Here is a 23,659-nt window from a genome sequence, read left to right as displayed (position 1 = left end):
GGTGCCTATGGGAACATCACACTGAGACGTACAACGCCATAAAAACGTCACGTGAGCAACCCACCTCATTAACTGTGTTGTGCTTATGGCCAGTCAAGGTATGGACACTTTAACATTCATGTTCGCGGTGATGCGTCAACAAATGTGCCACCGACGGGAGGCAACTGGTCAATAATCAGATGTCAGTGCTGACTGCAAGTCTTGATCATGGACCGCATTTCGCCATAAATAACGTGGGCATTTAGGCAACGTTTAGATGTAGCAGACGTGAGCCTGAGGACCTGATAACTTAAAAAAACCCGCAACAGAAAATGTAAATGTGAGCGAAGAAGATCTACCACGGAAAAAAACACGCAAAACCAACACACGCTCTTTCGTTGAGCTCACACACATAGGTCAACAACACCAACTTGCAGCGTTTATGAGTGCCACAGGTGAGTCTCGCCGTCCGCTACAGCAGCAACACTGACGCGGCAACTCTGGCAGTGGCTCTCACATAATAAACTTTTGATGACACAATTAAGCGACGCAATGAGAACCATTTTTATGAAAACAGTGAAATTGTGTGATGGGGAACAGCCTTCACTAAAAACAGTCAACACTAAAAAGCACATCAACAGTTACAAGTGAGGCTTGTTCCATCAAAAATGATGCTTGTCTTGACATCTCAAAATGTGGAACATTCTCATTTAAGCTCATCCAAACCATCTAACGGACTTCTTAATTTAATGCATTTTCATTGTACATTCATTTAAAAGAGCCGCGGGCCATGAGCGCTCACCTAAAAATCAGCTTGTTTCTTCCTTCGCGGACTCAGTGTCTCATTGGGTTTGCAACACTAATATTCACTCTTCACAGATGTTGGATTGTGCTGCCCTGGAGCGGTTTCGAGCCCGCTGACCTTCCAGCTCAGCCCCGCCAACCAACATATAGTACGCGACATGCAATAGTAGGTGTTTATTCAGTCAAATAACGATCGCAACGGGGACACTCATGAAAAGCTACCTACATTCACCATAAGCGGACAAGGTTGCATTGCACAAGATATAACGCATGCGCGTTATCGGTCCTGGACGTTTTTCTCCTGAAGGATGTGGTAGGAGGCTAAAGAGCCCGATCAGTACAACATAACGGACGTGTTTGGCTGACATGAAGTGACGATTGTGGACAGTGTTACCCATCCCATTTAAGATTTAAATTATCCTCTGACGCACAAGGAAACAAAGCTGACTTACATGTGATCGGCACGCATGTTGTGACGCTTTGGCTGGCTGCAAACGAAACTGATCGTTTGCGAACTCAGCGGCGTGTACGTGTGAGGTAACTGTGTGGCATGACCGGCCTACATTAACCGCACGATTAACGACTATGCTTCGCTGAGCCCTCCCGTCAAACAACACTAAATTAGTCGTGATTTTCGGAAAACCCCGCTGCTAATCAGATGCTGCTGAATGGCCACGTCGTGCATGGGAAACAAAGCAGCGTTTGGCAAGCGATAGGTTACAAATGCCTGCATTAATCTGCTATCAAACTGGCACCCTGGAGACCTTGAGTGTTCTCCAGGAGCGTCTTCTCGACCGTCTTAAATGCGGCACTCACCTACTCCCACTTTCGCTCAACACGCTCCTTTAAATAGAACGCTACTGATGCGAACGGTCTGGCATTTAGAGAATGCTCAATGTTTCTTACACATGTGGAGTGCGCATGAGATCGGTCAGCGCTCTCCATGTACTCTTGTCGTTCGGGATCAATGATTATTTGATCCGAACCGCGCACTGAAGACTAGACAACGTTGCCTTGCGGCGTACACCGGGCGTATACTGAGAACAAGTCGGCGTTCTCTCCGCAGTGTGGCCGGAAGATTAGTTAGTGTTCTCTCCACAGCACCTATGGGAGGTCAGCCATTGTTCTTTCGTCTGCACGCCAATTAGAATAGTCAACGTTCTTTGGGTGACGTCCTTGTACGACCAGTCGACGCTCTTTAGGCAGCACGCCCGGTAGCCCAATCGGCATTCTCTACGCATCACGCCGTGAGATCAGTCGGCGTTCTCCATGTGGTACATGTCGGAGAGCAGACGGCTGACGCCGATCTCGCCGGTAGTCTCCTTGAAAAAGAGCGTCTCTACGGCGGTGGCGGCCACCGAACGCAGCGCTGGGATCAACAGCAGCAGCCGGCCGAAGCGGGTCGGCTGGCGCAAGAAGCGCGCGCGCACGTAGTCGCTGAGCACGCACTGCGCCTGGTCCTGCAGCATCTCCACGGGTCGAGTGTCAGCCAGGCGAGGCGTCTCTGCGGTGGGCAGAGGGCAGAGGGCGTCAAACGGGCAGCGCGTATAGTGTGGCGGGGATAACAGGACGAACAGCCGACCAGGCGAGACACGGCAGAGATTCTTGCTCAGCACGACGCCCGGAGACATAATGCGCATGCACAAAGCAACGACACATTTCCTACTGCAACATAATATATTATGCTCACAATCCGTCACTTAAGACTCGGTACAAGCAATGCCAGCAACTCATCGAACAGCGAGGCAGGTACGAACCTGACCCGCTGCCCCACCCAGTACTGGTGACGAGCGCCGGTGCGCCTGAACTCGGCGCGGCCGGCTGCGGGCCGTCACTGACCTGGCTTGAAGAGCACGATGGCCCGTAGGCAGCCGCACTCGGTCATGTCGGGCGAGAGCTGCCGGAACCGGCACAGGATGTCCTGGATGATGCGCACGTCCGCGCGACACCCGCCGCCCAGGCGCGACTGCGCGTGCGCCGAGTCCAGCAGCGAGGACAGGTCGAACGGCAAATACCACTGAGCTAGCTGGAGGAGGAACAGGTCCTTCCAAGACTCCTCCAACAGCAGCACCTGCGGCAACGCAGCGCGGAGACACCTGTACATTCCTGATAGAAAATTGAGCAAACAGGCTGTTTGTGCATCATTTACCGCAATGTCTGTTCAGACTTCAATTCATGTTGTCTGTTTATGCTTCGCCAGGTGTAATGCGAGAAACCCTTGCTCGTTTCGGTTAATGCTGTACTCCTAAAAATAAACCATTTTTTCAAAATTCAGATTTCATGAACTAAAAAGCACGCAACATCACTGGTTTGTGCTATCGCATGCACGCCGTAAGCAATGGCATAGTTCTGTGACGCTGAAGTTTCCTGGTTCACCGTGAAGATAAGCCAGTATTTTGTTCTCATCTAACGCTTACAGGTGAGGCAAGCAAGCAGACACTACACTCTTCAGTTTTGTACAATAATTTGGGTGATATGGCACCTCATGTTGTGTAGAGCAGCGCATAACAGGAGCTGGGCCGTGACGTCAGGCGTGACGTCACTCTGCGGCCTCACCTGGTCCCGTGAGGAGAGCGTCTGGTAGGGCGCCAGGCCGCGCACCCAGCGCACCACCATGAACAGGAGCCGCGCCGTCGTCTCGTGGAAGAGGTCCCAGGAGGGCGTCAGCGTCAGTGGCGCCGGGTACAGCAATGGCGGCCGGTCGTCAGCGCCGACCAGCTTCGGCACACCGAACGGATCCTGCGGTGGCCGCGGCTTTGTGACGCTGTCGACGCCGATCAAGTACATCTCCGGACGTTGTGCGTCATTTGCATGCTTTGCGTCGCAGATATTCACCAAGAACCAACCCCTGCAGAACAGCTTGTAGGAATAAGGAGCATGCCTTGGTGGTTTGAACCGTGTGTAAAGCGAACCAATGTTCATGAGATATGCGCCGAAATACCTGGCTGATGACGGATGAACGACGTGGTGACTGGAGGGGTCACGTATTCTGGAACTTGATGCATTTCACTCTCTGATCTGCATCCTCACGAAGGCGTAGTACAAACCAACGATGGTTTAAACGGGAACTTCGCACGTTTTGAGGTCGCATTGGCATGCATCACAACACGGTGCACGCTTAACAGTGTAATCACATCTATTGGTCTCACCTGGATTGCGTCTGGTGCTCTGTGTTGCGCAAGGAGGGGCTGAGTGGGTCCAAACGCAGGGGGTGGCATCAAAAATTCGTTCCCTCGCCCCAGAAACACGGGGACTTTCGACTGGTCTCCTTCAGCCAAGTCCTTGTTTTTATTCTTTCTGGGCCCTCGTTCATGTTGTACTGCTGCAGAAATACAGATAAGTAATTGGATAAATACGATGCCTCAGCATTCGATAAAACGTCCATTGAAATGATCATCATATTTTCAAATTGGGTAGCACAACACAACCCATTTTCTCAGTATTCTTTTCTCTCTCCTTGCTGCATTCAAAATGGCGGTATTTTGTAACCCGTTCATTATTACCTTGTAACGGGTTAAACGAAGATGCTAATGAAACTGCATCCAAACGCATCTTCAGATAAAAACCACATAGTGACGATGCAGTGGCTGATAATGTGCTGACTGCTGAATGTTATGCATGCACCTAGGCACATGTAATTGCGTTCATTTATCATTTGAAACATCCATGCCGGAACGCTTGCAGCGTGAATACGTCTTGATGTCATAAGAATTAACTTAACGATCATGCTACATCGCATGCGGCCACTTCCTCCTTGTTACAAATGTGCTGTTTGTGGATGCAATCTGAACGGCTGCTTTCGATTGCATTCACGACCTCTATGGTATACAACTGCAAGTCATAAACAGTGGTCAGGTTTTCACGTCATTTTGTAATATCGTGTGACGGTCATGCTAGAGTTGGCTTGATCCTGATGAGAAATGCAGATCATACGCTTAACGTGCACTTTTAATCTAATGAATGAGAATCTCTGTCGTTTGGTCGCTAATAACTCCAACGCCAGTGCCGATAAATCTTAAAGTCGTAAGTTTTCCGAATCAATGTGGCAAGAGAAAGGTGCGAGTAACACTTTGGTCCAGGTCAGACCACCGTGTGTGGTGTGGCGTAAAAAAGCTTGCCCCATATAGGGTCAGCACTGGCAACGGCGGGCTCTATGGTTCTGGAGTGAGCAGCTGACCAATTCGTCCTGTCACCTGAGTTTAACGACCGGAAAAGGAACCCCTGCAACCGTAAGATTTCTTGACGCAGGAAGACAGCTGCAGCAGGGTCGCAGCGCACTCCGGTATCCAGTCTGCACTTGCCAATCGCCATGTTGTGTGGTGTAAGGCCTCGGTCATGTTGTGTGGTGTAAGACATCGGTCATGTTGTGTGGTGTAAGGCATCGGTCGTGTTGTGTGGTGTAAGGCCTCGGTCGTGTTGTGTGGTGTAAGGCCTCGGTCGCGTTGTGAGGTGTAAGACCTCGGTCATGTTGTGTGGTGTAAGGCCTCGGTCATGTTGTGTGGTGTAAGACCTCGGTCATGTGTGGTGTAAGGCCTCGGTCATGTTGTGTGGTGTAAGGCCTCGGTCATGTGTGGTGTAAGGCCTCGGTCATGTTGTGTGGTGTAAGGCCTCGGTCATGTTGTGTGGTGTAAGGCCTCGGTCATGTTGTGTGGTGTAAGGCCTCGGTCATGTTGTGCGGTGTAAGACCTTGGTCATGTTGTGTGGTGTAAGGCCTCGGTCATGTTGAGGGGTGTAAGACCTCGGTCATGTTGTGAGGCATAAAGCTTCGGTCATGTTGTGTGGTGGAAGACCTCGGTCATGTTGTGTGGTGTAAGGCCTCGGCCATGTTGTGTGGTGTAAGACCTCAGTTGCTCAGCGCCCGGTCCGTCCCCTGCTCGGCGGTGCCAGAGCCAGGCAGCGACCGTAATGAATGACCTCTGGGGAACACGTGGCCCCACTGACTGGTCAGCTGGTTAAGCAACGATTCAGTGGAATAGGGAGACATATTTCGTGTAAGAGACCCTTACGCGATAATCTAGGCCCGCTATGTAACTTATGAGAATAACGTGTTACGTTTGTGCTTACTTTCGTTGATATTGAACGTCCGGTGATGATGCATTTTTGCCATTGTATTAGCGGTATTTCAAAAGCAAATGATTTGTGAACAGAGGGTTTAATGCAGGTCCCACTACTGAACACAATATAAATACGAATACATGCTGCATAGGTACGATCGTTTTCGAATATCAAACTAAATAAAACTACACCAAGTTGTTCTTACGCAAAATATGTATTTTCAGCATTCGGGCATCGCCGGGGTTTCCAGGTAGTATTTAGATGGCACATGTCATTTTGATATTTCATAGGATTTCAGACCGTTGTTACGAACACGTAAAGGCAATGTTCCACATTTGCAGATATCAAAGCAAACGCCAGATATGATGAAATGAGCTCACTTATAGCTATTAGTATAATTTGAAGTGGAAAAGGCCCTCTAGACAACACGCTTTGTCTGTTTAGCAAATGTGCTCCGCAATAGATCATTGTCCGATTGTGACATCGCTGCTTGCAAAACACTGAATGAGAAACAACTGACGGCCGTTAAATCTGGAAGCCATGCTTACGAATGGCACAGATGAATAAATCGACAATTACACTTTCTTGGCCTTGATCGCTGCATGACCGATGACATCACAGGATTTGAATGACGTTATTACGCCATCATGGATGCCTGGTGGCCTTGAAATTGTCCGCACGAAAACGTCTGAACATCTCCTTGGGCGTTTAGATTAGAGACTTGGAGGGTTAGGTATTAAGGACAGGGCTGTGAACTGCACTGAATGACCTTCAAGATGGCTACGTCGGTTCAAAACCCCATACCTGTGGAATACACCCTTCAAGCGAATCATGTTTGCTTTTCGTAACCACGTGGTATTCGTCTAGATATCATCATAATGTACCAAGGAATAGTATTTTGCAAGAGTCTTAACGATATAGCAGCGCAAATAATTTTATTATTCTTTGAAAGTACTCCTTCAAACACAGAAGCTGCACTGTTAAAACAATAAGCTTTCAGTGCTCTTCACGTTTAATATTACGAAAATATGATTATATAAACAACTTCTCGGGCCGCATTGCAGTTCTTCATCATGTGGTTTTCTTAGATGCTCAAAAGTTTTCAACGCACAATTCAAATATTAAAAATTTACATCTTCAAATGATGCTTATTCCCGCCTCAATGATGGAGGCATAAAAATGACCCATATGCCACTTATTTTCCGGGGGATGAAGACCCATATATTTTACATATCACACAACATAGGCCAAATGTAAATATATGGAAATGCATTTCTTGAAGAAGGAATCGTCAAGGATGCAGACCGGCCTGCGAATTAGAACATAACTAAACATAAAAAACAACCACGGGACAAAACAAGTGATGTGACTCTCATAAGCTTCCACGGGACAGGCTCTGCTCTTGATGGAAGCGCCATCCCATGACATTTAAAAACAACTAAAATAGACACTGATCATAACCAAAGAGCAGGTAAAACAATAGCTTCCCCAGCCCTGACACCAAATGGGAGCACCAAAGCACCCTGCGTTTGGGCGAATAATGATGAAAACAGCTGCGACACGCTCATCAGGCCAGCCCCATCATTGATTTGACGGCCTTCTGCCCGGAAGGGTGTGACGGCTCTCGAGCTCCCCGACCGGACGCATTAGCCGCGTGCGTATAAACGTGCCCGCGGCCGGGGTGCCTCACAAATGACGCCCCTCCGCCGGTCGCTCCCCGCCGCCGGCTCTCGTGTCGGAACTAATCCCTGCTCCCCTCCGCGATCCCGGAGCGCGTGGCACTTTCCCACACTATATATCACCGTCATGTCAATAAGTACTTTAGTCCGCGCCCAAAATGGTTATTAGAGAGCAGACTGATTGACCGGCGCGAGAGGACCTTGGAGATCAACAGGAAAACAGCTAGTGGCTAGCCCCGGCGAGAGACGGCTGGGCAGGCCAGCGACTCTCGCCGCAGCGCGGAGCCCTTTTTCTCGTCAGCGGTCGCGCTGTCGGCCGCTGAGCGTGCCCGAGCCCGAGTTTATCTTCCTGTGATGGAGGGAGATAGATGGGCTTGCTCCTGTCAACGGGATACACACAAGTAAGTCGTGGGAACGGCAAGGTGTGGCCATCAGCGCCGGAGAGGCCAACCAACGGCCAAATGTCGCCACCAGGTCAGCCGGGCGGCGCGGCGCGGGCGAACGGGCGCCGGCCGGGGCCGATCGCGCCGCCTCGGCCACGGGCAGGTCACGATGGCGTTGGGGTTGGTGCGGGGCACACAACATCGAGGTTAGCAAGTGCTGCTGACAAACATGCAAGACTGGTCTTTGATTTAGCTTAAAAAGGAGCTTAGTTTCTTTCCTACTGTATCAAGGACTTGTTATCAGCGAAAACATTTTAACGAACAACGTCAGAAACCCTATGCGGGTGGCCAATGACAGTGAGCCAAAACACTCGATGAAAATAATTTGATGAAAACAGACCGACTTGAACGCTAAAAAGGACGCCTGTTGCTCACCACCCAAAGATGGTAAAATAAAGTACCGTTACTCAAGTACGCAAAGGTGACAAAGTTAAGTACGGCAAAATCAAGGGCCAGTACTCGCCGGGATTGGAGAGTGCCGTAAGACGACTGGGAAGGAATGAGTCCCATAGTCCCGCCAGTCGGCGATGCTCAGAGATTGATCCAGCCGTAATGTAATAGCTATAAACTACGTTATGTCCAAGCATACTTAAGCACGTTTAAGGACAGCGGGACGAGGCCGGGCCGAGGTCTCGCTTTCCGTGGCAATCGAGCAGTTCCCGCACGTTGATGCACCATGAAATCGATTTAAGTGTGCATTATAACGTCGTGTTTCGGTGTCATGGACTGCAGCTGTTTTCAAAAGTGAGTTCCCACTTCCAGAGAGGTTCCTACGCTCCCGATGCTGGTGAGGCTTGCCCTTGGGCAACCCAATAGTGCAACACGATGCATTTGGTTAAGCATGCGTGGCTTGGTAGAGACTTTTCACGGCCTTTTTCTTCCTCGGCGTTGTTGTTGAGGTCTGCTGTATCCCTATGGAATGCGTCATTTATTGAGACAGGCAGTCAACCTCCGGCTCTGTCTAGACCTTATTAATGTGGCTTCGTTCGGCACATTTTTGACGGAATGTTTACTTCAGTTCGCTTGCCCAATTTTAATGATGATATATCCATCGTTAGGTGCCTACGACACTCATCTCGGCTTAACGCCACCGGCGTTTCCGGGAGTGACCGCTGACTCCTCACACCCATTTGCTGCCGGTTCAGCTCACCTGCCAGCACCTCCGCCGTCTTCACCTGACCCCAGCAAGCCGCTCAGCAGCCGGCCCCGCCGCCGCCTGGCCCGACCCCGGTCGGCCATTGTGCCGCTGATGGCCTGCCGTTGGCCCGGCCGCGCCGCCATTCCGCCGCCCATTCTCTGGCGGCCCGGCCGGCGGCGCTCGTTTCTGCCAACTCCGGCCAATCAAAGTTGGCCACTTGTTCCGGCCGCGAACGGGCCGAATCGTGCGGCGAGCGCATTTTATATCCCCCAGGTGGCGAAATCACCGGCGCCGCGGGCGACGCGAGTCGTTTGCATTCGTCTTTTCACAGAGTTAGCGCTCGCCGCGCACCGGTTATGACCGGTCGACGACAAATACGGCGCAGCAGCTGACACGATCTCACCGTTACGGGCCGCGCGGCACGGCACAATTACGCGGCGGCGGCAGGACGGTGGTGCGCCGCTCAGAGCGCGTTAGCTCTCGGCGGGTGCGGCTCTGATTACGTTGGCTCGCCGGTGCGGCGGTGTGTTCTGCTAATAACTATCCTCACAGTGACAGCCGAATACAATGTTTGTTAGGTTTCTGTAGCGTGACACGATCACGTTAGCTATCTGTGAGTGTGGCGCAGTCACGTTGGCTTTCCGGGCTGCAGCTGAGGTTTTCCGGGGTGTTTTCGAGATCACGCATGGAATCATTCGCACCGTAGCCTCCGCTGACGCTGCACGGCTTGGATTAATCCATGGATGCTGCACCCAATCTGTGGGTGGTATCCATTTCTGCCTTTTCCCGATCCCGATTGGATAAGGAAATCTCGAACAGCACGGATTGCTATAAGATTGAAAAGCGATATTTGATGTCATTCTTTTAAAAACTGTTTGGATTATCCCAGCCTTGTAATCTCGTTGGGAGATCAGTAGGCTCCATGTGAGTGTCAGCGGAGATAGTTTGGTGGCAGATGCACCTGCGCTGTCCACGGTCGACTGCATACTACACACCAGAACCCATACAAGATTATCAGCGACTAGCAAAACAAGGGTCACATTGATCTTACAATTCTCTAAAAGGGGCTTCGGGATCGCGGCCGTAGTCAGGAATGGTGAAGAAGAGGACCTAGCCTCTGCTATGAAGATCCCGACTCTAAGCAAATATTTTAACGTGCCAGGCTGGTTGTCCTGTGTCATGGCTGGCTGGTTGTCCTGTGTCATGGCTGGCTGGTTGTCCTGTGTCATTGCTGGCTGGTTGTCCTGTGTACTGTGTCATGATTGTCTCTGTTCCGGTCTGGCTATATTGGTCAGTTGCCAACTGACTGTCAAAGATGATCCACATGCGCGCGGTTTCTGGGAGGGGGGGGGGGGGGCAAACCCACATGCTTTCCACGCGTTTTGCCAGTGTCTCAAGTTTTCCTAACGGGGCTGCAAGGCCCATCATATACATGAAATGTGCGTATGATAGACGTAATCTAGCATGATACATGCAATATATAAGACGTTAGGTTTGGTAGGTGACTTTCTTTCTTGGCTGCGTGTTTCTTGCTTTTTTTTGTCTTCTTATCAGGATAATTCATGCTTTGTCTTCTCATGTGAGACGTCATAATAGCATGCACTCAACGAATGGGGTGCGTAGACATTGTCTTGTTGGTGGTAACCCACATGCACGCTTGTGTCTATGCTACACGGCGGACATTTAATGTGTCTATCTTTCTTCTCCTTATTAAGAAACGGCATTGCCGAATTCGTGCTTACAATCGATGGAATGAAGGCTTCCATAAGAAAGTCATGCGCACAACTAAGAGACATGCAAACTTGCCGTCTTTATTCATGGAGGCTTCAAAGCATTTCTTGAGTCTGCACGCTCGACACTGGTTGCGGTGGGTTTTATCGATGGGGCACCTGCCTTTTTGGTCACCCTGAGCCTTGCAAGTGTACACACGGTTCCTGTGTATGCTGCGCTTGAAAAATCCCGAGCATCCTGCAAATTGGAACGATTCGTAAGTACACTATTTCTTTTGTCCAGTCAAACTGAACACCAAAGTACACGCTGGACCACCGCCGTGATCCATTAGCCCTCATAAAGTTGTAACCCAGCGCGGTCGGCTTTGAGCGTCACAGGTGGACTTTTTGGCATCATAGGATTGAAGAGGTTCGCTAGCAGCCAGTAGTCCAAGCATAGGGGGGGGGGGGGGAGGCACAGTGGGCACGTGTCCGTCTTAGGTTCCGAGGGTCTCTCGGGCCCTCGGAACCTACGATAAAGGGCGCGAAAGGCCAGCCGGAGATCTTTATCAGGGGCCCCGACCCGCAGGCCCGGGCACTCCAATGCCAGGCAGAGGGCCCTGCGCGCTGATAAGGGACCCACTGAGCCGATAAGGGCTTATATTTTGGTCGGACACCACCAGTAACACAGTCAGCTGTGTCGCGGCATCGGCCTGAGGGTCCATTGCTGAAACAGGGACAAAGCCGGGGTCAGTGATGTACTTTGCTCGGGGCCCCACAGTGCCTAACAGGGGCCCTGTGTTGTCAAGGAGCCCCGAGTCAGGCGGAAGCAGCGTTCAAAGAGGCCCAAAGAGCCTAAGAGGCCTAAAGAGGCCCAAAGAGCACCGCGTCCGACGGTCAAGGACCCGATTGGAGCGTCTAAATGCGTACAGGGCTGATAAAAGTCTTACTTAGTTACCCTAACTTCTGAAGAAGGAGCCTCAAAGTAGCGGTCAGAGGACCCTTTGCGCCAATCGGGGACCTCCTGAGCCAATATGGACCTGTATGTCGGACAGGTACCAACGTACCACATAGTCGACTCCGTGTCAGTATGGGCCTGAGGACCCACTTCCTGATCAGCTATGAAGCAGGTGTCAGTGATTTACACTGGTCTGGTACCTTGTCTCTGTCAGGGGCCCACAGCACCTAACAGTGTCCTGTGCTCATAAGGGCCCCAAGCCGACAAAGGGAAGTGCTCGATGAGGTCCAAAGAGGGGCCCGGGTGGCCCACCGGTACCAACGATCAAAAGCCTGGTTGGAGGGCATAAGGGCCCGAGAGACTGGCTGTAGGTCACGAAAAGAATCGCGGCCCGTAGGGTCGTGGCCTGCAATGTCAGTCAGAGGTCCTTGCACAGGTACTCTTGCACCGTTTGAGGAACCCCTGAGACAATGCGGATGTCTAAGTCGGTCAGAGACCACTAAAACCGAACAGTCGGCTCCATATTTGTCTGAGCCCTCGAAAACCATGTCCCAAGCAGAAACGAAGCCGGGGCCCGTGATTTGCAATGTACGGGGTCCCGGACGTTAATGAGGGACTCCTGTGGTGGCTGTAGGTCACATTAGGGATCCCCGCCCATAGGGCCGTGATCTCAAATGTCAGTAAGATAATCTCTTGCATCGACAGCGACCCCTGAGACGAAGCGTTCATCTATTTCGGCCAGAGATTACGAGCAACGAACAGTCGGCTCCATGTTGGTCTGAGCTGTGGGGGCCCATTTCTCAAGCAAGGATAAAGCAGGGCCTGCGATTCGCATTGGTCGGGATCCAGTATCGCTCAGAGGCCCACAGTGCGTAACAGGGCCCCTGTGTCAACGAAGGGCCTCGAATCAGTCAGGGGAAGATCTGTTCAACAGGGACAGGAACTGGAGCCCGAATGGCAGAGGGTCTCTTGCGTTGGTCGGGGCCCTCTGACAGCTGAAGGAAACAAGAACTTGTGATCATTGCTGACATTGAGGTAATAGAAGAGTCCTGTGCCATTCAGGGCTCCCAGCACCGCCTGGTGGGCGCTCCAACCCTATTGCAGTATGGGCCCGTTAAGCCCAGCTGGGGTTTACATGTCAATTATGTGACCCCCTGCGGCGAGCAGGGATGCTCTTGCGCTAATGACGGTTCGTGCGTCGATCCGGGTCAACTGCGCGGATCAGAAGGCCTCCCGCGTCAGTGAGCGAACCAACATGATATGGATGTATGCCTCTAAGGGCCTACCGATCGGCCAGGGAATACCGCCTTGTGTCGCCGGAATGACGACTGGAAAACATACCGCAGTTAGGCAGAATTGCCCTGCAGCCGTCGACCGATAACAGCAATTTGCCCGTAGTGTTGGATTTAAGAGGGACCCTCTACGGAAAGAAATAGGGGGTCTCATTAGTGTTGAATGGATTGGGTTGAAATGACTTTTAACCGCACAACGCCATCCCATGTTTCCCTGAGAACGTTCATTATTTTGTAGAATTCACTAGTGAAACAAAGCCCATCAAAAGGTTTGAACCTGCACGCCGGGTTCCTACAGTGTAATGGTTAACACGCCTGCGTTAACCGCTGCGCGTCTGGGAAACTAGAGGTACGGGGTCTGATTCCCCGCGGTGCCTGACCTTCCTGCCAGGGTGAGAGGCTGGCGGCGCCATATAGCCCCAGCAGCTGAGTACGTCATAAAACGTCAATGGCAATTCCGTAATCTCGGGGAGCAAGGATAGCGACGGCTTGGTTCGCAGTTTTCGTAAAACCGAACTGCGTTGACCACTGCAAGTAATGCTAGGGGGAGGCCGGGCGCCCAGCAATGGCTAACGTAAAATGATGTCTCCGAATGTCTTTCGAAGTGAATTCGGACAGCTTTTAAAAAAAATTGTACCGAATGGTTTGTACGGGTGACCTTGGGTTCACAGTATCTGCTATGTATAGCTTGTTGCGTGTACCCTGAAGCCATCACGCAAGTCGCACCGTCCAGTTCAAGGGATAACTTTGCCTCCGACCCTGCGCCAGACAGGAATGGGGAGGACTGTATGTGCCGCACAGAGCTGCGACACGGCAGCCCCGGGCCAGGGTTAACCGCATTGGTCAGTGGCCAGCTGACCTTTTCATTTTAGTTAGGTCAAACAATGGGCCCGCTCTGAGACTCGTGCCCAGTGCCGCTGGATTACGAGTCCAGCATCTTTGCCCCTAGACCACGGAGGCAGCCGTTAAATGATTCAAAGTTTTAAAATTCCACATTTTAACGATTACACTGGAAAATATATATTTTTACGAGTTTGGGGTAGCTGTTATCAACTGTTAATCTGTCCTCTGGAAATATTAACAGTCACAGCAGCACAGAAAATATAAATTTTATCTTTACTCTCACAGTTACACCACTAGATTCCTGCACCGCTTCGCGGTGCTGTAAAGGCCAATACGCTACTGTCATCAATCTAAAAGCCGCACAGGTAAAATGTACGTCCGGAAGTATCTGTAAATGCACCATGTGGTGTAAAAAAGCGTTAAAACTTCCTTCAGATACGTCAACATTTTCGTTCACCTGTTGACCACGGCCTAATATGAGCTGCAGCACCAACGCTGTGTAGCCTAACGGGACTGAAACGCCTGGCGTCAAATTTTGTGTTACTGAGATATGCGAGCGCGCATGCTTAAAACTGTGTTACATAATTTGTATCACCAATCAATTCTGACTGAATGTTGACCACATCTAGACAAACATGACCTGGCCATATTAATGCAAATTGTCGACCCGTTTTGATATTCAATCTACATTCGCGGAATCATTATCATCTCCGTACATCCCAGATAAAATTTTGACAAAGTTTCTGAGTTCTATCGGTTTAAAAAGAGTCCACTAGGCCATGGTAAAATGAAAAGCGCCGGCGGTGTATGTTACGCAGTCATTTAACAGATGATGATGTCAGTTTATTTACTATAACCTTAAGGCAGAATCGATCTTGCGGTAGCATCTGCTCTGTATTCAAGTCAAAGAAGGTAAAAATACGTAATTTATATATATATATATATATATATATGTGTGTGTATATATATACATATATTTATAAGCAAACAAGTCCTCAATAAGAAATTGGTCACATCCGACGATTTTGGAGGGCCCTTTTACTGTCAGGGAGCCCTTTGCCAATCCTGTGCCCCCCTCCTTGCCAAGCACCTGGCTGCAGTAGCAGCTGACCAAAAAATAGCGCGGTCTGGCGCAAAATAGGTGCGGCGTAGCAAGTGCGGTACAAAACCATTCCTCTGAAGCAAGATATCACCAAAACACCGCTCGGAAATGATCGTTGAACTGGAACTGCATGGTCTGATGGTGGCTGGAGGATGTCCGGGAGCAGTTCGGCCTAACAGGTACATGAGTGTACAGTCGGTCACGTAAATATCGCCGTGGTGGAAATGGCGCAATCGTCTCCGCGCAAAGCAGTTTTGGATCCATTGCACTACGATCATTTTCGTGGAAGACTGGGACCCTTTTCTTACGTATCTGTGTAGGCTGTACCCCGTGGCCGTGACTCACGAGAAATCGTTTTTTTTTAGCATTACCTGGTTGCTAATTGCTGCCAAGCGAATAACTGTCGTAAAACGGACGGTACTTAAGTCCATATGAAAAGCTAAACGCGATTTAGAGGTGCCAACATTTCCATCTTGCCTATAAAGCAGGCCCACCGCACTGGAACCGCAGAGCCGTTCAGAGATGTTGGCTCACACTGGTCCCACGCTCGGGCACTGGACATCACACGCCCCGTCACAGCGTCGTTGTGGTTCGTGCCGGGTTATGGTGCAGTGAATAACGTCTGCATGACTTAACGACATGAACGGCACGAGTATTGTAGAGGAAATAGGTGCGTTGTTTGTAAACACTTGTGATCCGTTCTAAAGCATCTAAAACAAAGTTAGACTAAAATATGACCGAACTGTAACGTACTCCATCGTCACAATGCAGCTGGCCTGATGTGCTGCGTTGGGACATTGTGTTAGTTAAGGTGTGGTCCCTGTGTTGAACACGTCGTATTGGCGTGCACATGGATGCTGACCATAAACATAACAATGGCTCCTGTCTCGGCGGGAATCATTGTTATTGTGACTCAAAACAAATGTGCTAGGTCAGTCGGGAACGCAGCGAGAGAAGAAGCGTCTTGCGATGAAAGTACCCGAAAAACATGGTTACCTAAACCGAAGTACGGCTGTTCTGATGCTTATATTCTTTACTATTACGGAGAACATTAACCTTTTTTAACACTACGCAATATTTTTGACGCAGGAAGTTTGAGACTGTGCGTCCATTTTCGAGGTGCTATGTACAAAGTCAAAATGCTTCAGAGTTGTAGGACTTTGGGGAATAGAATATTTTAAGATGGGATGTTTTATCCGACTTGTGATGTTGTGACTCCTGCAGCATATATCATTTTGATGGTGTAAGGACTTAGATATTCAAGGATATCACGTAAGTTGTTCGGTGCATTAGGGAGGAACACATTCACCTGGATAAGACAGTGGTATTAGCCGTATTCCTCGGAAAAGCCAGGATAATAGAAATATAGCCGGTTTGTTATTTCGGCAACATGCCGTCATCGAAACAATAGCATAAGCTATCGCCATTGTTCCGTTGAATGCATGTTGCCGAAATATCGACCCAACTAGATCTTCATTCTCCTATTTTCTTAGAGGAATAAGACTAATACAAAACAAATAATAAATAACAATAAAAAAGGAAGAGGTCTCATTCTGGGATATCGCTTGCCGTTTTATTTCTAAGATTTAACCACTGGATCCTGCGACAACATAGGAGATCTTAAAAAACCACAGTCTAGCAGTTGTGGTTGGTGGGACAGCAGTCAGCTGTCTATCGCGCAGCACTCGTGGTTGGTAAAATGCCACAAGTGAAGCCAAGTTATTGGCAGCCAAACGTAACGCTATTTTGAAAGACTTGTCTTGGCTGACGTCGAGGGAAACCAGTTGAAACTCAATCCGAAAATCATAGGAAAAAGGAAACTGCAAACTGATGGCTCGAAAGCTAGTAGCGCATCTACAAGAGTAATAAAATGTGCAAGCCTTCCTGAATGATGCAGAACTTTCCAGTTTTCTGTTGTATGACCTGTTATCAAAATAATTGCGCTCTCTTGATCACATAATTTACCCGCTTGATCACTCGCAAGTCGCAAGTGTCAAATTCAGTTTTCACAAAAGCTTGAAAACGTAGTGGATCTACCTAGGCCGATTCGAAGTTATTCCTGCCAGGTCCACAGGGTATTTCTAACGTCCCGGCAGTTTCTGGCCAAATGCTACTTTTGTCAAAGTGACCCCTGGGCTCTTGGCTCCCGGCAAGCCTTTGATGCTCCGAAATTGCTGACCGGCAACTAGTTGTATTGTATTTTCGTAAGATAAGCCGTACCTGTCAAGGGCAAACAGCCGGCCCAAAAGCGACTCGAACCTACTCCGCCACGGGTAGTTGGATCGGAAGAGGACCAACTGAACCATCGGGACCGCTCTAACAAACCGAGCCATTGGGACCGCTCTCACCAAATGAGCCATCGGGACGGCCCTAACCAGCTGAGCCATCGGGACGGCCCTAACCAGCTGAGTCATCGGGGCGGCCCTAACCAGCTGAGCCATCGGGACGGCGCTAACCAGCTGAGCCATCGGGACGGCCCTAACCAGCTGAGCCATCGGGACGGCCCTAACCAGCTGAGCCATCGGGGCGGCCCTAACCAGCTGAGCCATCGGGGCGGCCCTAACCAGCTGAGCCATCGGGACGGCGCTAACCAGCTGAGCCATCGGGACGGCCCTAACCAGCTGAGCCATCGGGACGGCCCTAACCAGCTGAGCCATCGGGACGGCCCTTACCAGCTGAGCCATCGGGGCGGACGTGCCCAAGATGACATCCAATGCCGTTTGCAACCTACCGTCACAAGAGTAGATGCCGTAATGTTTTCCAGAGCTTCTGTCGCCACACACGTTGCACGGGATGTCCAGGAGCCGGTCACCTGAAACGGTCGTAAGGCGTGTCGAATGTGCGGTCCAAACTGTTGTTGAGCATTATCATCCCTCGCCTTCCTGCAGTTATGAATTTTGCTCTATTAACGGACCACCATGGCGTTCGATCTTTGTGTGGAGGTCGTGCAAAGCAGCAGATTGGATTCGGTACCTCACATTGTCTGCTTACAATTCTGCGGATTTCTTAGGTATCTTTTTGTATACTTGTATGTTGTAAGTTTAACATAAACACACAATTCTACCTTATTGAAGTTAAACACATGATAATGGGTTTTTCTAAGAAAACAAGATTCTTGCCTGAATATTAGTTAAGGTTCAAAGTTAACATGGAGTCATTTTAATGTTAAGTATATTACGGGTACAGCATGAGCCAACTCTCAACGTACGCTGACCAGTATGAGGAAGCCTTGACCTGAATGAATCTGATTGAGCTCAGGCAAAATTTAGTATTAAACGACCCGATCCTTCCCCGGTCATGACGTTCTTCACATGCCAGTGTTATGGCTTAATTGATATGCTCTCTATATTGACTGTATTACACTAATATATTTGCAGCACATAACCACAGCGACAAGATGTTTGCAGGGGCAAGTAGCAATATTTTTATGTCAAGTTGTCAACACAATTGCATGACGCCTGTTGGACAAGTCACGGTTTTTGTGCAGAATTGCAAGGTGATAACATTGATTGTTTCCTATTGGATTAACGTGGGCTATTTGTTACTAGCAAGTACCCGTGCACAACGGGGGTCGAAACCGGACCAAACTTGGACTGCCCGAAAGTGTAGCAGCAAGCGGTCAATGCGATTTCTCTGCAAAACAAAAATTAACAATCGCATTGGTACAAACATGAGGTACTGTAGGAAATAAACATTCGACCGCAATCCATGGACCTATTGGTTTGGGAAATACTTCTAAAACCAGTCCTGGATGTGAAACGCTGCTCGTAAACCAAGAGCTGTCGCGTCATTGAAATCAGATGTGCCAATAGCCAACAGTGCCCGACATTCACTCGAGTTATGTGCATTCTTTGCCACTGCTTTCGTCATATTCAACGGAAATGCGAGACACAAATAATCATTTGGTCGGATGAAATGGCCGCACTTTGGAGCACGCTCAGCTGCCAGCCACTAGCAACCGCCAGCCACCAGCAACCGCCAGCCCCAAGCAACCGCCAACCGCCAGCAGTTTCCAGCCGCCAGCAACAGCCAGTCTCTAGCAGCTGCTCGCCGCCAGGAACTACTAGCCGCCAGGAACTACTAGCCGCCAGCAACCGCCAGTCGCCAGCAGCAGCCAGCCGCTAGCAGCTGCTGGCCGCCAGGAATTGCTAGCCGCCAGCAAAAGCCAGCCGCAAAAAAACACCAGCCGCCAGCAACAGCCAGCCGCCGCCAACTCTCAGTCGTCGGCCACTGCCAGTCGCCAGCATTTAATAAATGCAATTTACAATTACTTGCAAATTGGCGCGCGAAAATCAGTGATCTTCTTTACCTGGCATGTCGTCATGGCTGAAGTGTGTTATCACAACAACCACCCATTTTCATGCGCGTACGTCTCACCTAGATCATGTTTTTTAAAGATTTTTGTTAAGGTTTTTAGGTCAGATCATCTACATAACATGAGGACCATCTCTGTCACTACCTTCAAGTAACGCGGTTTACGGGCATCTCTTGTCGTTTTACAAACCCCGAACGTTCAAGTGGATGCTAGCATAATTCAATGCATCAACAAATCGCGGCTGTGAAACCGCTCCAGTTCCATTTTCAAAGCCGCTCGTCCCCAACCAGATCAATTCCCCAATCGCCAAGCTCAGCGCGAAAGATAAAATCGTAAGAGGCTTTCTGGTGCCGATTTAACGGGAGCCAAATAAGTCAAACGTATGAAACACGACTTCCCTTTTAGCAAGCAAACAGTCCCTTAAATCAGGAATGATACGGTGCCTTTGGCCAAGTAATTTCCGTGCCGTCATAGGTCACACATGCTAGGGGAAATAAATCGGACATTTTGCAGCATGCATCAACCTGGTCATCTTGCAATGTGCATCGTCTTATAGCTTCAATCTCGATTCAGCATCGATTCAGTTTGCCTTCTGTTGTCCCAAACTCGGCGGCATTGATCGTGCATGTGTGAAGGCACCACAAATTTCGCGCAACTGGACGTTGAAGGGCCGATGAGGGGCTGACCCGACCCACAACTGAGGAGCCGGCCAGGCCAGCAACTGGACGTTGGAGGGCCGATGAGGGGCTGACCCGACCCGCAACTGAGGAGCGGACCAGGCGAAAGCTGTCCAGTGATAACGCGTGTGTTGGCGGTTGAACTTTTCTAAGCTTGAAATTCGAGCATCAGTATTAGTTCATGCCACCACTGGCCGTTATGAGATTGCGAGACTCCCTCCCATGATAAGAGCCTCCATGGCAGATCATGAAGCATGCCCCGTAACTCCTGGCGACTTTCATAATAATGATTTTCAGAAGCTTTCAGTTTTTTCACCACAGCCTTTTGAAATAGATTTGAAGTAAAGTGCAGGTCAGAAGGGGTAGGGAGCGAGCTACGGAGACCGCACTAAATACGTGCAACCAAGCCCCGATAAGGAAAAATGTCTGCTTTTCATGCCTTTAGGACTTTTTTGCATCCCAAGAACCTGCAATGGCAGTAAGTCGCCCTTTGCAGATTTACTGGCATTATACATGCTTGAGAGACTAATTCTACGACATTATGGGCCAACTATGCGGCCCAAAATGTTGGGATGGTACAGTGCTTGTGAACTGTGTGGCACGGTAGGCACTAGAGTGTGCTACGATGGCCTCCTCGGCTATTATTATACACGTGATGTCTGTTCAGTAAGTTATATTTGTAATGAATTTTTGCTCACGGACCTTGGTGACAGAATCAAAAAGTTTAAATAAAAGGAAAAAATAAAAAACTAACCTTTAAACTTTTCGGCATTGTAAGAAAAGTTCGTGACCGAAATTCATAAAAAGCAGCTTGATTCACAAATATTACATGCATAATCATTGTCAGGAGGTTTAAATTATCTTGTTTTCACTCTTTGTATCGATATTAACAACGTAGCACGCTAAATAACAAGCGCAAAAAAGCACAGGTGGTGCTCGTCACCTCAAGGAAAAATGTCTGAATAGTTCAAAAAAGACTCACCAGGGCCCACTTACGCACTCTAACATAGACAAGCCATTTTCTAGCTGGTATTTCCATAAACATGAGCGGATGAGTCTGACAGTGGCTGGCTGAAGAGCGGCAACAATTTATCAGCTGATCAGCAGAGTCCGCTTTAGGCGGTGGCTTTCGGGTCAACGCGATCTCCTGAGCACTTATTAGCTTCCACGTGTCGACACGAGCTCTTCTGGAGCGAGAATTCACGTGTGGGCGAGGGTGGGTGATTCGTTCGGGATTCATAGCTATAAATCAAGTGTACTAGAAAGACGATGGCTAGAGCAAAAACGTAATCATACCTGAATAACAAACTACTTGGTTCTTGCTCATACCATTGCTAGAGATCATTTATGTGTATTGTGTTCAATATGTTTAGAACACTTCACGCTGAGTGGCTTAGCTACACAAATAAGATCTTCAGCGGTAAACGCCACCTTATGAATGCTCATATTGTGGTGGTGCGTACGCGTTAAGATTAGCAATAGCGCTAAATCAACGCGCCTTGCTTGCACGCACCCGCGAGACGATGCAGCTCCGCCTGATGCGGAGCTCCTCCAGCTCCGATGCCTCCGGCCTCGTTCAGTCACCTTCGCTTATTGGCCTACTCTGCCCACACGCCAACGTGCAGCCTTTTTGCATTGCTATGATTAAGCTGGACGTGGTACCATCGTCACGCGTATGAGTTAAGGCAAAACACAACCCCGCTTAATGTGGACTGGCGACTCCAGGGGCTTCCAGCAACGGAGTCTACAGATAGGTCGGGATGAATTTCGGGATATTCAGGTGGGCGTGCCGTCCACGGCCATGCCCAGCCAATCCTCAACTAGAAGTGAGTTGTAACGCGGCCTATTGCATTGCGGCAGACATATGGGTGATGTCTGGTGCATACAAACGCCAGGGGCGGTTCCAGGGGCACTATTGGAAGATTGGGGTGCCCACCTGCCCCCATAAGCCACGCTAACGACCTAGTCCTTAAAATTTTTGATATAAGTTCGCGTTGAAAGGAAGCTGTTAAAGTTCACATCAAGTTCACATTGAGGTGCACTGTTAAATCCCGTAATCGCACATCGAACCTCGTCGAAATCGTACATCGAACTGCGTTGAATTCATATGAACCCTCAAGCGACAAAAATGGTCCCCCGGGTACTTTACTATGGTCTATGGTCTGTGGTACTATGGTCGCGTAGACCATAGTGAAGTGTTCCCCAGCCGCATGGCACGACGCGAAATTGATAGCACGAAAATGAGTCCAAGCCCTTTTGGGCAGCATTTGCAATGCTTTTTCAGGAGTGTGATTCGTAGCGGAGACAAACCTGAACAAGCGAAGGGGACCTCATGTCATGACACATTGGTTTTGAAATTTGTGAACGTTGATCTATGTAAGTAATGAGCCTTAATGGGAAACCGAAATCCAGTCGCATCTACGGACTTCAATAAGGCATTTGACGGACAGTTAATTGACAATACGTTTTTCAACTATAAGAGAGTCTGGCTCAGCTTTAGAGCTCAGTAGCGTGGTGACTTCTGAAGATGCTCAAGAAGCCAATCAGACGCGGACATTCCGTCCATATCACTGACGGGCTGTCAATCGCCGTCCATGTCACTGACCGGCTGTCAATCTCCATCCATCTCGCTGACGGACTGTCAATCGCCGTCCATCTCACTGACGGGCTGTCAATCGCCGTCTATCTCACTGACGGGCTGTCAATCGCCGTCCATCTCACTGACCGGCTGTCAATCGCCACTTTGTTGCTATCCAAGCCAGTGTTCGACAACATCACCGGAATCAGCAGTTTCACCGACTAAGATGCTGCATTTTCGTAGTAAGTCAGGTACTTTGGCAAAACGCAGGCTTTCCCTTGATGCATATTGTCTCAAGAAGCGCTCAACTACCACGCGTCTAGAGCATTCTATACAGCCTGTCAAGAGCAGATTACGGCAAACTTTTGACGACTGAAACACCGGTTTCTGTACTACATCTTATCTTACAGCGTTATAGACTGGACGAGATGTCTGGGACCACGTGGGCCTCGGAAGCTCCGCTCAGGGGGCTAGGCTTTTACTACGCAGCATAGCGAATAACGGAGCATGCTCATTGCATGCAAAATACGCCATGGGGGCCTCGACACATGATATTCTAAACACTTATAGCTTCGGGCACCGCGTCTTTGAGGTAAAATCCGAGTTAACTGGTTTCGAGGAATGTTTTCGCTGTGGAAGCACACGTATCGTATTCTGTTCACGGCATATTGTTGTGGATGGCGAAAGATGGCCGTAAGCATTTAGAACGTAAAACATGATGTGTCGGCTTGTGCATGTGCTAGCTATGCCCTTTACCATGACTCATAATCAATGCACTTACGTTGCGTTGCATTAGGACCATTTAACCCACAAAGCCGCGAGACAATCGCATAGCAATCAACAACCATGCAGCTGCGCTTCAGCCGGTACGTTGAATAGGCGCGAGCTTGGAGCCAACTCACCGGCCCCCATGCCCCTCCGGTACCTCCTGTCCACCTCCGGCTCCATGACCGGAAACGGATCACTTCCGGCCGGCGCGGCGGACCGACTGATGCCGTCGACATGCTGCCCAGCGGACTTTATACCGCCGCCATTTTGTCAGCGCGGGTGAGCGCGGTGGGAATGGGGCAGGTGCGAAATCTCCCGG

At 49.6% G+C, this 23,659-nt stretch overlaps 1 protein-coding gene across 1 annotated transcript; it reads right to left on the bottom strand.

Moving 5' to 3' along the window:
• Positions 1–942: 942 nt before the first annotated feature.
• Positions 943–23,553, bottom strand: LOC119101106 (nuclear receptor subfamily 2 group E member 1). The gene is made up of 7 exons (XM_037224376.1): positions 23,475–23,553; positions 17,734–17,814; positions 10,905–11,066; positions 3,933–4,105; positions 3,340–3,522; positions 2,623–2,854; positions 943–2,287 (listed from the first exon to the last, which is right to left on the bottom strand). Exons 1-7 carry the CDS (start codon positions 23,518–23,520, stop codon positions 2,037–2,039), a joined length of 1,128 nt encoding a protein of 375 aa, XP_037080271.1. The 5' UTR covers positions 23,521–23,553; the 3' UTR covers positions 943–2,036.
• Between the last annotated feature and the right edge of the window lie 106 nt (positions 23,554–23,659).

The sequence above is a fragment of the Pollicipes pollicipes genome, unplaced genomic scaffold (assembly GCF_011947565.3).
Source record: "Pollicipes pollicipes isolate AB1234 unplaced genomic scaffold, Ppol_2.1 Scaffold_4881;HRSCAF=5763_pilon_pilon_pilon, whole genome shotgun sequence".
Taxonomy (NCBI): Eukaryota; Metazoa; Arthropoda; class Thecostraca; order Pollicipedomorpha; family Pollicipedidae; genus Pollicipes; species Pollicipes pollicipes.
The sequence above is the reverse complement of the archived record's forward strand: the minus strand, read 5'-3'. Positions and strand labels throughout refer to the sequence as shown.

Bases quoted from the DNA above. Each gene is read 5' to 3' on its own strand.
- LOC119101106 (XM_037224376.1), bottom strand. From the start codon at position 23,520: ATGGAGCCGGAGGTGGACAGGAGGTACCGGAGGGGCATGGGGGCCG. The intron at 11,067-17,733 runs GTAGGTTGCAAA...TCCAATTTGCAG, and splicing joins CGGCATCTACTCTTGTGACG to GATGCTCGGGATTTTTCAAG. The intron at 2,855-3,339 runs GTGAGGCCGCAG...GCGTTGCCGCAG, and splicing joins CGCTCTCCTCACGGGACCAG to GTGCTGCTGTTGGAGGAGTC.